Source organism: Anopheles maculipalpis, chromosome 3RL (genome assembly GCF_943734695.1).
Source record: "Anopheles maculipalpis chromosome 3RL, idAnoMacuDA_375_x, whole genome shotgun sequence".
NCBI lineage: Eukaryota > Metazoa > Arthropoda > Insecta > Diptera > Culicidae > Anopheles > Anopheles maculipalpis.
Window position 1 is genome coordinate 3,101,853 of NC_064872.1, and position 16,453 is coordinate 3,118,305.

General features: G+C 43.1%; 4 protein-coding genes across 4 annotated transcripts in view; 3 read left to right on the top strand and 1 right to left on the bottom strand.

The window, feature by feature from the left end:
* Positions 1–16,453, top strand: part of LOC126564921 (uncharacterized) — a 29,013-nt gene that overhangs the window by 11,139 nt on the left and 1,421 nt on the right. The window contains exons 3-4 of the mRNA XM_050222046.1: positions 4,771–4,875; positions 4,959–5,331. Of these exons, the coding sequence (XP_050078003.1) occupies positions 4,771–4,875; positions 4,959–5,331 (478 nt within the window). The remainder of the gene's footprint in view (positions 1–4,770; positions 4,876–4,958; positions 5,332–16,453) is intronic.
* Positions 1–16,453, bottom strand: part of LOC126565342 (uncharacterized) — a 205,199-nt gene that overhangs the window by 5,373 nt on the left and 183,373 nt on the right. The gene's annotated exons all lie outside the window — the stretch shown is intronic.
* On the top strand, positions 838–1,598 carry LOC126565275 (uncharacterized). Its single transcript, XM_050222439.1, has one exon. It carries the CDS (start codon positions 842–844, stop codon positions 1,595–1,597), a length of 756 nt encoding a protein of 251 aa, XP_050078396.1. The 5' UTR covers positions 838–841; the 3' UTR covers position 1,598.
* Positions 2,913–3,840, top strand: LOC126565187 (uncharacterized). The gene is made up of 2 exons (XM_050222336.1): positions 2,913–2,945; positions 3,028–3,840. The coding sequence occupies exons 1-2, from the start codon at positions 2,913–2,915 to the stop codon at positions 3,838–3,840; spliced, it is 846 nt and encodes a 281-aa protein (XP_050078293.1).

A 16,453-nucleotide genomic window follows, 5' to 3' on the forward strand; every position in this document is an offset into this window, starting at 1 on the left:
TGGCCCCTCTAACTATATCATGATTGCACAGTTTATTGCAACCGATAAGCAGCCATTTTTTTGCTCTCTATCTTTCTCTCGTAACGACTTTGATCGCCATAATCGTACCGACAGGAAAGTGGCAGCCACAAGCCAGTGCGGCTTTCAAGAGCAGCGATTGCGCGAATCACGACAGTTAAACCTAGTTCCGGTGATTCACAGCTGCTGCTGTTGCTGCTGTCTTATCGGGCACTCGTAATGAATGGATGGGAGTTCGAACTGCGGGGGGTAAAGGGAAGGTTGTGTTAGTCCTTCTATTACTCCTGGTCAATCGTAAATGATCGATTAGTTTGCCAGTTTGCAAAACAATGCCCTCGAGAGATTTGTGCTAATTGCAACACATTCTACCCGCAGACAGCGTGTGTTAATGAACTGCGAGAAGGTAGCGAGCGGGAGAGCGTGTGAATCAATCGACTGGACCTCCCACAATAATGCACCTGTCAGATGCAAATGGCAGCTTGTCTATAAGGAAATCAAAAGACGCTGACCCAGAAAAGAAGCCCACCTGTCCGATCTGTCTAATGAACTGATAAGTTCGGATGTCTCATCCAACCGAGGGTCTGATTACTGCTGATTAAAGACTGCACAAAGAAATTCAATTCAATGCTTGCAAGGGGTTGAATATGATAATTCATGCAGACCACGATGCAGGCAATATTTGACTATAAAATGAGCTGCAGACATTGCTACAAGTTATAATCCAACCAGTCACTCAGTAGCAGAAGCATCACCAGCAGCAGAAGTCTTCCAAAACATCACATCTGTTTGATAGTTTCAATTGAAATTTTCACCAAACATCAACATGTCCGTGAAACAAGTAGTGTTTGTCTGCGTGCTTGCCACATTCGGTTTGGCCCTAGGCCAACGTGAACCCTCACTCGAAGTGATGAGCGCGCTGAAGGAGCTTCAACCACGCTACCGGGAAATTCAAGACTTCGTCATCAACCGACTTACCGAGGCACGGCTCAACAGTTCGCAGGTGATCTTCAACTTCCACACCGATGTGATCACCACCAAGGATCAGTTTGTGCGCGATACGATCGCGGAGGAACAGCAAGTCCTTACGATTCTTGACCGTCAGTCCGAAGCAATCGACCGGACCTGTCTCGGCTTCGTGCGTAGCAGTGTCGATATGAATGTAAACCTGGTCGGCGTTTCCTACACCAACTGTATCGTCCGCGTCGACGACACACTGGGTGAGGTGGTGCAGGAGTTTTACCGTACGGTTCAGCAGGACGAAACCCAGTACACCGGCAGCGGACTGTTGGGTGTATTCCGTGGGGAGAACATTTTCCACACACCGGAAAATTTGATCCAAAAGCTAAACGAACAGCTGGAGCAGTTGCGCGAAAATCCAACCTTCATCGCTACCGAACTGTTCGACCTTATAGTGGAGTTCGAGCAGGAGCTGAAGGAGGTGAAGACCGGGTACGACGGTTGTCTGGAGAGTGGTACACAGTTGCTGCGAAACGCGCTGGAAATTGCACGTGCGCAGGTGGTCCAGGTGTGCCTGGGAGAGTTGGAAGAATCGAATCCCTCTACGACCCTTGCTGAGTAGACACTTTTCCTCGGGTGGAAGAGATGGCTTGTGCTTCAAAGTAATATAACAATGTGATTTCTTCTGTCAATAAGCGAAAAATTGAACATATCATAAATAAAGAGACACCAATTCTTTGAAGCCTCCCATAATAAAAAAAAACCCTGGCAAATGCTTTTAGCTAATGTAACACATGTAAAACGAGGCGCTTCCTAAAAGGCTCCCAAACTCTTGCCGAAAAACTGAACGGTCCCCAACCACAAGAGACAACCGACAAAGTTTAAAGAGTTCCATACTTTGCGTGGTACCACCATCTGTTGCCGTGAGTTTTACGGGAGAAAACTTTTCTTAGGGTTCAAGGATGATTCCCGCTGGACCTGGCGCACGGCAGAGTTGAAATTCATCCACGTGCGAAAAACTCCCCGTAACGCACCTGAATGCTGTCTGTCATTTTTTGCTCCTTATTTTTTCCTTGTAAAACGGTCGCTCGTCCTGACGACACACATATGCTTCAGTGCCGAAAACGATGAACTAGTTACTGCTACACAATATACAAATTGTGATTGATTGGTTTACACACATGGGCCGTGAATTTGCGGTTTTTTAGCGCTAAGATGCCGTACAAATAATACTCTTTTGGAGCAGGTTGAGGAATTGAACTTTCAATACGTCTTTCGGCCTATGCCAATGTGTCCTTCTTCGGAGTGAATTATTGTTCTTTGAAGTTTTGGCTCTGCCCCCCGCAGAAGTGTATTGCTCAAGAAGTTTTATTATATTTTGGCATACGACATGCACCCAGGATGGTTGTAAACAATTCGCGCAATAAGAGTGTCCCAGCGAGTTCCGGGAACTGTTGTTCTTTTTTGCCACATTCCCAGTCTTTCACTTGCAACACCATAATCCAACATTTCCTGCGTGCGAGGATTACTAGACATTCGGGGACAATCTGACCGCCGAGCAGCAGCAGCAGCATGACCTTGTGCAATTGCAAATAATCTACGCTGCGATACGACCGATACTCACAGCAAAATGGTTGCGGCAATCGACCCGTTAGCTGACCCATTATAGTCCACAGCCCTGATTGAGTCTTTTATGTTTTATCGAAGGCGACAATAAAAATCTGAACCGCCATAGATTAAATCAAACTCGATAAGCATGGGAGGCTGATTGTGCGGACTGTGATAAAGTGTGATTGGAGATTTGGCCCGAACGTTCGCCCCAAAAACCCGGAACCTACCGGTCACCATATAAAGCAGCGGTTCGGCAGTTGGAAGTTATTCGAGGTGGTCTTTTCTTACTCGCACCAAGTCACGGCAAGATATTGCGATACATCGAAATGAAACTCTTTTTGGTGCTTCTGCTGGCAAGCGTAAGTGTTTGCGTGTTCTGGAGGTGATTTTTGTCAGCGAGTTAGTAACATTTCTTCGATACTTTCCCTCATATCTGGGTAGGTTGCCTGGGCACAGCGTCCCCAGACGGTGCAAGTGATCGATAAGCTGCAAGAAGTGCACCCGCTGTACAGACAGATCCAAGACTATGTGATCAATACGATCTCGGAAGCTCGTCTATCGAGCTCGGCCAAGATCTACGATTTCCACCGGGACATCATCATGATCAAAAGCACCTTCCTCGGCACGTCGATCCGCCAGGAGCAGGAACTGCTGCATCAGATCAACGGACAACCACTGTCGGTCGACCAGCAGTGTTTGAGCTTCGTGCGCCAAAATGCTGATGTAAACATGAACCTGGCCGGTGTATCCTACAGCACGTGTATCACGAACGCGGGCGATACGCTCGTAACCACCGTGAAGGCTTTCTACAAGGAGTTGGACGCAAACGAGGCGGATTACGTTGGTGTTGGGCTGTTTGAGGAGTTCCGCAACGAGAACATCTTCTTCAATCCGCAAAGCATCATTTCCAAGCTCGAGTCCCGTATGTTCCGACTGGAGGACTTCCCGACCCACATCGGCAGCGAGCTGTTGGACGCGGTTGCCGGTTTTACTAACTCGCTGGACATCATTCGCATGAACTATGTCAGCTGCATGACGGGTGGTGAACAGCTGCTGATGTCCGCCTTGCAGTTGGCACAGATGCAGTTGGAGGTGGTTTGTAATGCCCAGCCGGTTCCTCCCCAAGCGCCGCCTGCACCTCCTGCCAATCCGGAAAGCTACGAACCGATCCCGGAACCGGAACCTGTACCAGAATCGGAACCGGTGCCAGAATCGGAACCAGTTCCAGAACCGGAACCAGTCCCGGAACACTAAATCTGCAGGAATGTTTGAAACTGTAATTCGTCAGGAGATTCATTTAATTTTGAAATAAAATGTTGCGTTTTCAATATGGCTGTTTTAGAGATAAATATGTGTGAAATACATCTGAATTAATGACAATGTTTATTGGTTGCACATTGGAATGCCACGATGTAGAATGTAAACTGAATAGATAATCTTGATAATCTACTAGAATACCAAGAAGATATTAATACCATAACAGACTCGTAAGGAGCTCGTTGGTCCAATAAAGAGAGCTTAATGAGCAAGATACTCAGTGCTTCTTCTTTTAATTACAACAACTTGGCATGATCTCCTGGATGTCATTAAGCAAGAAAGATGAAGAAGAACATTCTGTTTGTTGGTATCCATTCTATTTATTGTGAGTGTTATTTTTCTGTGAATGTGAATAATTAAATATAAATAATTCCAACGGCTTATGCTTTGAGAAAAATACCACATAGTTCTGAACACAAACAGCACGAAGTGAGGTGTCAAAACAATCTACGACAAATTTCCAATTCTATAACAAACAACAATAGACTTTAAACATGGCAAACACCTTGGTTTCGTGTCTTGCCTTGTCCCTGGTTTGACTGATGTTGTTTCTCTCTCTCTTTTGCTTTCTTGGTTCTGAGATAAAATATTACATTAAATATTCATTGGCCCTGCAGCAGTGGCAGACGCTCCGTTTTTGAATGCATTGAACCTTAAAATAAAATTTGGGCATTTTTTTTTATCGAGCGAGTGTTATTTTCCACGTAGCACCCCATATAGGGTGTTTCTACAACGTATGTCTTCTTTACATAAATTGAAAAACGAATTTCTAGCATCAAAAACGTTTACCATAATCTATTCTCAACTGACTGATAACTTGATACTCCGACAAAACTAAAGCCTCGCTTTTCCCAAAACTCTTTCCAGGTCATCGAGACGTAACGGCAACCCCGAGGCTAAATCAGCTGACCACCGATGATGCCTCGTACGGTGACGACCGGTCGGGTCCATCGAACCCTCAGAAACGTGGAGGTACGTATAAGATTCGAAACATGATAATTCCTTCCGAATAAAATCCCCTTCACTTAACCCCTTTACCCTCACTCTATCACCAGTAAACCCACTACTCTACCGAGAGACCGAACTCCGGAACGACTACTCCGGTAACTCGATCCCCCAGAACGGTGTCTGGGAGGAGGTGGGCGTACCGCTTCCAGGCATGCCCTATCCGATGGAACTGTTCGATGCACCCATCGAGCCAGGCCCTCTCGACCGGTACGGCCCACAGCTGCAGCAGCAGCAGCAGCAACGGACGTACGATGTGCTGCAGAGCCTGCTGAACCGCCAACCCTCGTACAATCCACTGTTCACTGTCGGCAGACCTGTCGTGGCCGGTGGATATCCGGTACGAATGCATGGTGCCGAGCGTAAGAAGCGTACACCGGTCGCTGCATCAGGGACCGGAAAATCTCATTCCCGATTGATGCGGTAAGTTTTCCGGAGTTATTCCACGCTGTGTCTGAGTATTTATCTAACAGGGAGGAAAGGAAAGTTTTAAACGAATTTCAAACAATAGTTTTGAAACGGGTTGGCCGCGCTAAAGTTTAAGATGGATTGTTTCCAATTAAGTGATGCCATACCAGGTGGGGAGAAGGCTTATTTCACGACCTACTGGCATTCGTATTCAAGAAATTAATTGTGTGGAGTATTTAGTTTAAGCTTTAAGTTGAAGCATTTTCATCGATAAACGAGTTGTATATTGAGCTGGAAGTAAATTTGAAGTAAGGATGATTCAATAGAATATTTGTAGGATAAATAGCGATTGGAACATTGCTTTTTTATGACACAGAAAGACAGAAATGATAATGCGAAAAGAATTGATCCTCGATTCGATCGCAGCCAATAACCGCGATGAAACAAACTTCTCGTGGATAAAAATATCTTTCACGTGCAATCGAACCAATCAACGTTCGGTTGACATTATCGTTTATTCGTTTGGGCATTAAATGGGACTTAAATAGCAAAGGAGAAACGTTCCATTTACCTTGAAACATAACAACAACGAAAACCGTGACTTGTAGTAGATGTTTATACAGCCACGGCAATGTTGGCTACAGTCACTCAAACACCAGAGCCACAAACAAATAATGCAGACGCCCTGCTCGTTATACAGTACCATTTGTCAACAACCTAACCCCACTTCCCCGTGGGGCAAGGTACGAGACTACAAGATGAGAGAAAGAGAGAGAGAGATAGACAGAGAGCGACACAGAGTTGAAAAAGAAACGCAATAAGAAATCGTCGATACAATTCCCCAGCGTCATCGTACCTTTCGATTTCATTAAAAGCCCTTAAATCCACACTCAGTTACGCCACCACCGGCAGAAATAGTAGGAGTAGCAGTTTTCGTGCAATGGAAAGAATGGACATTACAATTCCCCGATAGGATTCAATTTTGTCGTTCAACCTACTGTGAATTGATTTTGTAACGATCGTGTAACAGTTGGTAGCAACGATGATGATTTGATCCTGGCCCTTGGTTCTGTCGCTGACGATGAGCGATGAAACTGACATTTTAAAGCGTTCTCAATGTTATTTCTTTCAAAAGAGAAGGGTTACTGTTTTCGGCTTATTACTTTATCCGTTAAATTGAAAATAACTCAAGCTCCGTTCATTCGTTATTGGTCTTCTTAAAATCTCATCTATTTAATTTTTCCTTTCTGTAAAATTAAATGCTTATAGCAATTCGAATATTATTGTCTAGGAGCGGTCCGATAGTGAAGCGACAGCGATCTCAGTCGATAAAATCCTTTCTGGATCGTTCTCCCGTAGTTATGACTTTACTACGCCAATGACCGACGTGACCTAGCAGATTGTTAAGCAGGACAAAGTAAATTGTTAAGCAAGACAACAGGAAAAAGTATTAGAGCTAGTCAAATTATGAACAAATATGTCCCATTTTCATGCCCCAAAGCGACTTAAAATTGGACTGCTTGTAGAATGTTCTTCTAACCTTTTCCAGTGAAAGTAAGCGGTAATATAGTTCCTTGAATTATTAAAGATTCGAAGCATTAACCACTGAAAAACAAGAGCCACTGTTTACAACAATCAACTGCATATGTTTCGCATGGCGTATTCGCTCAGTTTGAGTTTTTCACGGAACATAACCTTACCGGTGGCGGTGTGGCTTTAGATTGCCGAAGGTCGAAAATGGGACTAAAAATTATCATTTGCTTCAACCGTCCTCCTTTACATCCTGACAAGGCAACGCACACTCGCTCCCCTGTGGGGTAGTGTGTTTGTGTGTCATTATACTGTTGAACTGACGTCAATCATTCCAGTGCGACGAGTGTGAGGCGCTTAGGTTGAAGGTTTTTTTTTCCTTACCGTTGTTTGCTGTATGTATATTTAAGAAGCAAAATGTGTCAAATGTCCTACAAACAAACGTCCGTCCGAACAGTTTGAACAGCACTGCCCTGCTGTCCGCTCCCTGTTGCTAGCTGTCGAATGCTTTTTTCTCACTTTTTTGCTCATATTTCGCATGCCCCATTGAACAAATTCTGCACAAGAGCCTGATTTATGCTGCATTTGAAGGAGCGAAACATATTATCGTCCCATCCGTCCCAATGATATGCAGAACTGTGTCCCAACTCGAAGGAATGGGGTGGAAGAATGCGGATCACATTAATATTAATAATCTTCCGGGTTGCCAGCTCAGTAGGTGATAAGTGTGTTGACCTCCGACTTGCCACCGACGCCTTTCCTTTGCCGTGTTACGCGAGAAGCAAACAGAAAAAAACACACACACTATGTTTACTGATGCGAGTTAGATGCTTTTGAAGAGCGAGGAAAACGAGCTGAAAAAGCACTGTAAAATTTCACAATCCTCTGTCCTGTGGTGTGCCACGAAACCAATTTTTCTATTCAACGTAATGAAAGCAGCCACAATCCAACCTCGCGGCCGATCGGCTGAGGATGGCGACGTCTAACTGCTACGTGGAACATCATTACATTGGCGGCTGGTCGACCACACGCGCTAGTACGCGCTAGGATAAGTGATGCAAATTGATGCAAATAATCGGTGTCTGCAACGATTTTATGCGCAATTGTTTAGTATCAATCAATGCAAACGATGTTTACTGGAGCAAGCAGCAGCAGAAGCAAAAACGTGATGTTTACTGCTACAATTCATGATTGAACTTTTGTTTGCCTTAAACTTCTCGTTTTATTTGCTTTAGAGTTTTAAGATTTAATTGTGTTAAATTATTTTTAATTATATTTTGTGATGTTGTTCATTTTAGTTTATGAAAAGATTATTTGTTTAAATTAATTACCAATATTTGCAATTATTTTTATATTTCCTCCTACACATATAAATTGAAAGTTGAAAAATCTTGGCTCTCAAGCTTTCAATGTGATTTTTTTTAAATCCACATAATTGGATCTTTTAGCGATTTTTTCCAAAAAACCTGTTTGCTGCTGCACTTCTTGTTCATTTTATTCTACTGCTTAAAATTTTACACACTATTTATCTCGTATTGGTAGCCTTCGCATCAACACTTAAAGCCACCTGTTATTTTCAGTCACTTGCGCATAAACTCTACAGAAGAGAAAATTTTATTTTCCCCCAAAGGCTGACGATTTAGCATTTCGTACAAATCACCATCGCGCCATGCACGGTGTGCGTGTGTTGAGTGCGCTCGAAGAACGGTTGCAAAGCTACGGTTTAAAAGTTTTTATCCTTCGTCACCGGAATGCCTAATCCATCGTGCGAAAGCGCCGAAATCAACGATAACTGCCAGAGCTCGCCGTCTGGGAAGGGGAAACTTTAGCCTTCTCGCCCGTAACTCGGCCAGGGCCAAATGCGTGACGGTTTTTAAATATTGCTCCCAAATGCAAACGACGGCGCGGAGTGTGAGGGCCAGAGTGTTCCATAAAATCAAATTCTTGTCCTCGGTGCTCGTTCGCTTGCAGTCGTTTCGATTTGCCCTTTTCCCGTCTACGCCAACACCGCGTCGATGTAGCTGCATGCAGAATTGTACGTAATGCGGCCTTATCGTCGATCCGGGTTTCCGACCACTGTTTGATGCTTTGGAACTACGAACTTGCTTGAGTGGCACAAGCTTTCCTCACGAGTGTTTTCTCTCTCTCTCTTCATCCGGTTGCGGGAAGAAATGCTGTGACACGCGTGTGTTTATAAACGGAACAACCACAATGGGATGACGTACATTTTGCATCCTCTTCGATGGCATTCCACAGTGGCAGTCCTTTCCGAAGGGAAACGGCTCAGCAACAGCTGGCACTCACAAGAATTTAAAGACCGCGAGCAAATCGATCCCAAAAAACCGTCCGATTTTACTCGTCTGATGTTGATTTTTTTTTTTCTCTATTGATACCACGCTATCGTTTTATCCCACACGAGCTTGTTGCTATCGTGCGCCGGGTTTTATCCATCGAACAGTAAATCCCCATCCCCGGGTGCAGCTTATAAGACTAAGATTTAAGCAAGAATTTTTCCCTGTAAAGCACACAACCAGATACAGCCGTGGTTTGGTGGTTTGAAAGAGAATTTTCGAAGAATTTTACCGGTGTGAAGGAACCCAAAACAAATACCACACATTGTTGAAGCGGTTGTCAGTCATGTTAGGATCGTTACAATAAGCTAATACCGATCGTAACGCTTTTCTACCGTCGTCAGCAGTATCATTTGTTTAGCGAATCAATTTAAGCGCCTGTTTTGTTCCTTATTCATATTCATATCGCATTACTGTGCGGATGATTGAGTTTTATATTCTGCCATACAATGGAATATTTTGGTTCCCTTTTCGAATTTAAAAAAATGCTAATAACACGTTAAAACGAACGTCATTGTGTAGTGTCCATGCAGAGCAAAACTATCGTTAACCCCGGTGATAATTACGAAGCACATTTGAATTCATTAGGAATAAAGAAACTTACAACAGCAGCACGCCAGTCCCGACCAGACGGCTACAAATTAAAACAAACTAGCTCTGCCACCGACAGGCGCGTGGAAAGTTTTCTATTAAGCACTTCAACACGTCGGTGGGCGCCGTGATAAAGATATGCAAAATACTTCAAGCGTCTGCAGCAAATAGAAAAGGAAAAACGGGTACGATATCGGTACAATTATCGGTGCAAATTCTACCAGAAGTACTGGGCGCCTCCATCTGGTTAGGTTTTACGAACATCCGGGCGCCTCCATTTGAACAATGCCTTGCGTTGACGCAGTTTTCGTCGCAAAACAAAAGCTTTTGATGGCCTTTGTATGGATGCGAAACACGTTCACCTGACATCGTGTTTGTTTGCGGTAGGGGTGGTTGGGTACCAATAGTATGTGTGGTGTGTAATTGATCAGAAATATTAATAGGAAGTCGTTTATCCCTGTTTTTCATGATACAAGTTGCTTTTCAATGGGTACTGTACCCAGGTAAAAGAAGACAGTTATTCCATCATATCTTCCAGTTCGACGCTATTACGGTGTTATCGGCCATTCTCTCTCGCTTTCGTATTATCTGTGATATTATGCACAAAGTCTTCGTCTAGATAGACAAACCCTTTTATCTTGTATATTCGTTTTAAACCCAGTTTCCCATTTTACTGTCTGTTAGTGTACGGTTAGTTCAGTAGTATCACATTGTACCTATCTTTACCTGGGCGCGGCTTTATAGTCGTTTGAAGTTTAGATAAGGGTTTGAAGTTACACAAACTTCACAATGACTGGTTTATTTTTATTTCATAAGAACGACAAGGCTGTGTATCTTAATACATTCTACCATCTGGCTTCCATCATTGAAGTGCATCCTATGCCACATGGTTTACTCTTACTGATAACACATGTGCATATATATTGTGCATCACATGTGCATCATATTTAAGAAATTAGGACAAATTTGGACATGAACCTCATCCATCTGTCACAGATTAGTGATTTTTAATCTTCACCTGCAACCATTTTTCTCCGGCACACGGCGGCAACCCTTCCAAAAGTCACCCCGGGTTGCGTTTTTTCCCGAATTTGAATCGGTACAACTGACAGTGTGCTTTTATTTGGCTGGTGTACTCTGGGGAAATCAACAATGCAGCCAACCACAAGCTTACGAGGACATACCATGCTTCCTTCCCATCCCCAACTTGGTGTTCGAATTGTTGTGCAAAAATATAACTATCCGTGTGAAGTCGAAACGAAACGCAACAGAATAAGGAGCAAGTCTACAAACGTTGTTGAAAAGAAGGCAAAGTAAATGCATTTTCCCTTTTACCCCATGGCTGGGGGCCATTTTGCCTGCATTTTTCATCCCGGTACTGCATGCGGGTACGGTGTCAAACTCGACGATGCTCCACCGCGCTCTGGTATGGTGTCTTTCCGAGGTTTGTGCGAGTGTTTCAAAGCAGTAGTGTTATGCATTATGCTTTTATGATGTCACATAATGTGTGCCAACGTCGGCTGCCGGACTGGGAAGCGAGATTGGAAAGGCGACCGGATTCACACGTTTCTACCAACAGGATACGTTAAGCAACCGAACGGAACCAACCAGAAGCTCTTTAATGCTGTAGTTTATTTTTAACTAATTGAAAGCTTTTAAATTCCAACTGTATTTAAAGCATTTAACATTGTCGTCCACACACTCGGAGAAGGGTGGTTTTAATCTTCTAAAGCGTAAACTACTTTCTCGAGTGCTTGCTAACGATTTGTGAATCTATTTTGCCTCTGCCTTTTTGCAGTGCCTGTGTGTGCCTGCCTAAGACTAAGTGTAAGTTCACCCACAAATAGGATTAGTCCACTGTCCTTCCCCCCAGCGAATGCCAGTGTACTTCATAGGGTGGAGAAAGTCCAACGCCGCAAGACCGTCCAAGTCAAGTGGCAGACAAATATTTACATCCCCTTATTTCTACCAATCCATTCAGCTCGATCGATCATAAATTATGATTCCCATCAACGCCGGGTAGTACAATCGAAGGGCACTTGATCGCTTCTTCTTCGGCTCGGTCAGTCAGTTTGCTGTTGGGATTTAACCGGGTGGCACTCACGACCTATGTTAGCTTGGCTGAATGCAGAAAGTGGAAGATATTAAGCACAAACGTTCCCTAGGACGAGGGTAACTTCGTCTTGACACACATGTATTACCGAGTCACAAGAACTGCATTTTACCTCCCATTTTCCTTCTCTAAATGTCGCACACCAACGAGGCCTAATTATTCATCCATCTGGGAAATATATCATTTCTAATTAGTGTGTTAGTTAATTATCTATTGCCTCGGTAGAATCGGCATTTCGGTGCCATCGTGTGCCGTTAGGGTAAGGAAAACTTCGGGCGAAAACTCAACCAGCACTGCTGATGCTGATGACAAGAAGGTAGCAAACGGATGAGTAATGATGGAATGTAATTCGCACTAGCTAGGCTGTTCGCTAGGCTCGCTAGGCAGCCATTAGCGCTCAAAGTAGCGCCCTCAACTCGATTACTCGGAGGAAGTGAGCACGTAAATTATGTAATTAGAAGCAACAGGTTGCCAACAGGAAGGCGGCCACACTTGTGACAAGTGTGGGGAGAGAAGAAGAAAAAAAAGCACGGAAAACGTTCAATTCCGTTCGTCACACTTTCATACGGAACTGGAAATGTCGGAAATAAACCTTGAAAACTTTCCCCCCCTTTTTTCTCTATCTCTCCGCTATTAGCTATGGCCTAGATTAGGTTAGCGAATGCTTTATGGTGCTTAAAATTTAAAACTACAAAGTAGCTAAATCAGGTGAAGCGGAAAAAAGGATGGGTTGAAATCGGGAAAGCTCCCCCAGGACGGGACTGCACAGGGAAGAATTCAATTAGCGAGTCACTTTGATAAAATGGTGCACCATTTCAGGTTCGTTTACGTACCTTTGCTTCTTCCGGAAAGTTTTGTTGTGTGGAAACAGCCATAAAAAAAAACTCCAAAGTCTAATTTAGGGTAGACTGTGAGCAGGGTCAAACCTACACGAGATTGGGGTGTGTAAGTCTGTGTGGTAAATTAAAGATTAAAATGCTTTAAAAAGGTGGAGTTTGATTTGGGGTTTTGTTGTTCCATGCTTCCCATGTTGTTCCATGTCGGAAGCATGGAGTAAGGATGAGATGAGATTTTCGGCAGAATATACTGTTAGTAGTTGATTGTGAAAATCTCGATAAATATGCAATTAAAATACGAAAAGAAAATATTTTAAAGGAAAGTGAAGAAATTAACCATGAAGAATACACGCTTTTCCAACTTTTCACTAACAACATCGTAAAGCGCCATCTATTGGGGAATAGCGCAACATTTATGTTTTAAAGTAATTATCTTTTCATTACTTTTTGTAGACTAAAAGGGCATATAATTAGCATTTTAATTTAGTGTTAAATTGTGTTTCCTCTTTAAGGGAACATTTTTCTTTACCAAAAAAACAAACCTTACTCATTAATGGTGCTTAAGCTAATGGAAGTTTAATTCATAAGCACTCGTTCGCCACGGGGTTTTATATTTATCACAAAAACGTGAACCTCTACGAATCAGCTTGTGAAAATCGATTCATTTCTGGTTCACCAGCATTTAGCCAGTGAGCCATTTTTTGTGTCTGCTTGTGACGCACTTTCTTAACCGTACCGGATTACCGTGAGTGGTGATAAATGTTGAACAGCTTTGGATTTTATGTCATTTTCCATTCCTTTTTATTCGCTCAGGACCGGTCTACCGATTGCGCATTGTCTTTCTGGTATTCGCAAGTTAAGTAAGTCCCAAATTTTGCAACCCACTCGCGTTTCATTCCCAAGAAATATGCTCAAGACATCGAAACAAAAGCCGCCTGTGCTCGCCATGTACCTCGCAAATAAAAAGTGCTACAAAAAACATACCGGCAAAAGCGAAGGTAAACAGAGAACCCCGACGAAAACTAACTTTTGCAGGTGTGTTTTTGAGTGTTTAGCTGTAGCTATCTCTTTCCCACCCTTTTTTTGCGGTTCGAAAAGGGAAAGCAACCTGTTAAATTATTAGTATGGATGTGAATTTGCTTTTTGTGTTCGCCACTGTGTGTTGGGCTCGACTGGCACACGGGTACACGGTGGCATTTTGTGAAGTGATTTTTTAATTGAATAACAACCAGCTTCAGCTTCAGATGCATATACGTACCGGCAGCCTACCAGAGATAGTCCCACGGGACACTGGTAAAACGTTGCTTTGACGTCGTACGGCACGGAAGGCGTTCCAGGCTGTTGATGCGACTCGTTGATATCGCACGTTCGGGTAATTGGGTTTCATCAATCTGTTGATAAGTGAGGCCGTTAATAGGACACTCGTCCCCACGATGGCTCGTGCCGACCGATGGCGTTGGGTTTTTTTTTTCGACCAGGCGATCGTCGTAATGCCGGTGAGATTGCATACCCGCAAGGGGTTTACGGTGCAATTAACTCTTGAATGCATGTTGGAACGCGCCCAAGCCGCCAATATGCGGATCGTAGGGAGCACCGATTTAGGACACAATCGCATGATAAATGGAATTATTTCGATGTTTTAGTTTTTGTGCTGGATGATTTGTGATTTTATTTTTAGAGCTACAGAGAGATAATTACTGCCACTTTGTTTCGGTAAATGATTCATTCGGCTAGGATATGTTCTGAATTGTGAGGGAAAATAGAAGAAAATTGATCAAACTAAATTATAAGAGAAACTCAGTGAATATGCGGTGTGACCTAGAAGAATCGTTAAGTCAAGAAGAAATAGAGATTGAATTAAGGTGCAAGATAACTAAAATAGATCGCATAGATTTAGATAACTAAAATTTGAACATGCAAAATGAAAGATCATATGGTATGTAGCATATAACACACGGGACAGGACAAAGGACAGGACAGGGACAGGAAAATACAATACAAAGAGGTGAAGTAGGAAATTATCGATTATTACTATTCTCATTTTATTTTCCTCTTTTTTTATCTTTCGTCTTTTACTTCTTTTAAACCCTTAAGCTAGGATTTCGTGTCAAATTGTCGTGCTTAATGATCACACTCAATTATCAATTATTATTTTTGATAACAAACGCATGGATATCGCTTGACTTTTTGATGTCTCAGTTTCGTTTAAACCAACCAGAGTTTACTGCAATGAAATAATTCTTGTATAAAATAATACAACTATCTCGACAAACACATTGCTGCCAATTAAAGATCACATCCTTTTGCTATCCTTCTTACGGGTCGAATTCTGCTGGGTAAGCAATACATCTTCCCTGTACTGGAATTGTTATCCTTCCTGCTGCCCGATACGGTCCAGCTACCTTTCCTTAATTAGTGCTTCTGATAAACCAAATAGAAATACGTATTTGCTGCTACCTAACACGCTCGACCTGCAGACCTTTCGACTAGACTAGCTCGAAGGCAGGAACATATGTATTACGGTACGGTACGAAGTTTCCTTGAGAACGCACTTGTCATCACACTAATGAACAACGCCCATTGGACACCTATGGGTACAATTTGTTGTTGTGTGTTTTGTGTGAAAAAAACTCATCCCACCACTTGACTACTGAAGTAATTAGATATCATAAAAGACATGTTATCGTAACGTCTTTTGCAAGGGGTGATCTGATGGCGTTGGGATGAGCTGTTTGTTATCGGTGCGATGGAATCGTCGATGACTGCCCAACGACACAACCATTTCGGTTCGGTTCGGTTGCCAAGGTGTTGGACTGCATCAATTATCCACGGCAACAGGGAAGGTGTTAAGAGTTTGTGCATCTTGATCTTTGCTTAACCCGTACACGACGGAGTACGGTCCACGGGGACCTAATTAAACACACTCGAACGAACAGATTCGAAACCATTAGTTTGCTGCTAACGAATCAGTTGATCGAATTGGCTAATCAAACAGGTGCCTTTTGCTGCTTCCTACTATCAGGAACGGTTCGTGTTACGCGTCCAAGACGAATGATCCCATCCCATCTGTGTTTTCGCGTTTGACCACTTGGTGGGAAGAACTAGAGCAGGCAGCACAGCCCGAAATTGAATTATGGTACGCATTTTCATCGTAAGCACGGCATGATAACGCTTCGGGATTCCATTATTGAAACACACTCCAACACGGGCTCCAATCGAATTAAATGTTCATTTCGGAAAAAGGCTATTGGGGTTTTTAGCCGCAGCCGGTCCAGTGACGTTCGTTTCGCCAGCTTTTTTTTTCTTGCGCTCTCGCTCTCTTCGCTAAAGGATGACATTTTTATCGGAGATTGCGGGTGAGCCTGTCGTTTATTGTGTGTGTGAGAATGATAAGGATAAAGTGGATGCTCACCTGTGGAGTTGATCGATGGATTGAAGTGTTTTTGGTGGGTGGTGGAATTTTCCATATGGGATGAAATTTTATTGATTTTTTTCTACATTTCTTGGTGTAAGAACAGTATTTTTATTCATTACAGGCCGGTGACGGATGATTTTGGGATGTTATTGCAGGTCAAAAGATTAGTTTTAACGATTTTTCACACAACGTGCTTTTCGTCAGGAGGTCCTAGAAGATTCGCATCAAATTTAAAGATGTGTGGTTTAATAAAATATCAGTAGATTTGGAATAATTCCGGTCAAAACATTGATAGGTTGTT

Coding starts and splice junctions, on each gene's coding strand:
- LOC126565275 (XM_050222439.1), top strand. CDS start 842: ATGTCCGTGAAACAAGTAGTGTTTGTCTGCGTGCTTGCCACATTCGGT.
- LOC126565187 (XM_050222336.1), top strand. CDS start 2,913: ATGAAACTCTTTTTGGTGCTTCTGCTGGCAAGC. Junction 2,946..3,027: donor TGGTGCTTCTGCTGGCAAGC/GTAAGTGTTTGC, acceptor ATATCTGGGTAG/GTTGCCTGGGCACAGCGTCC.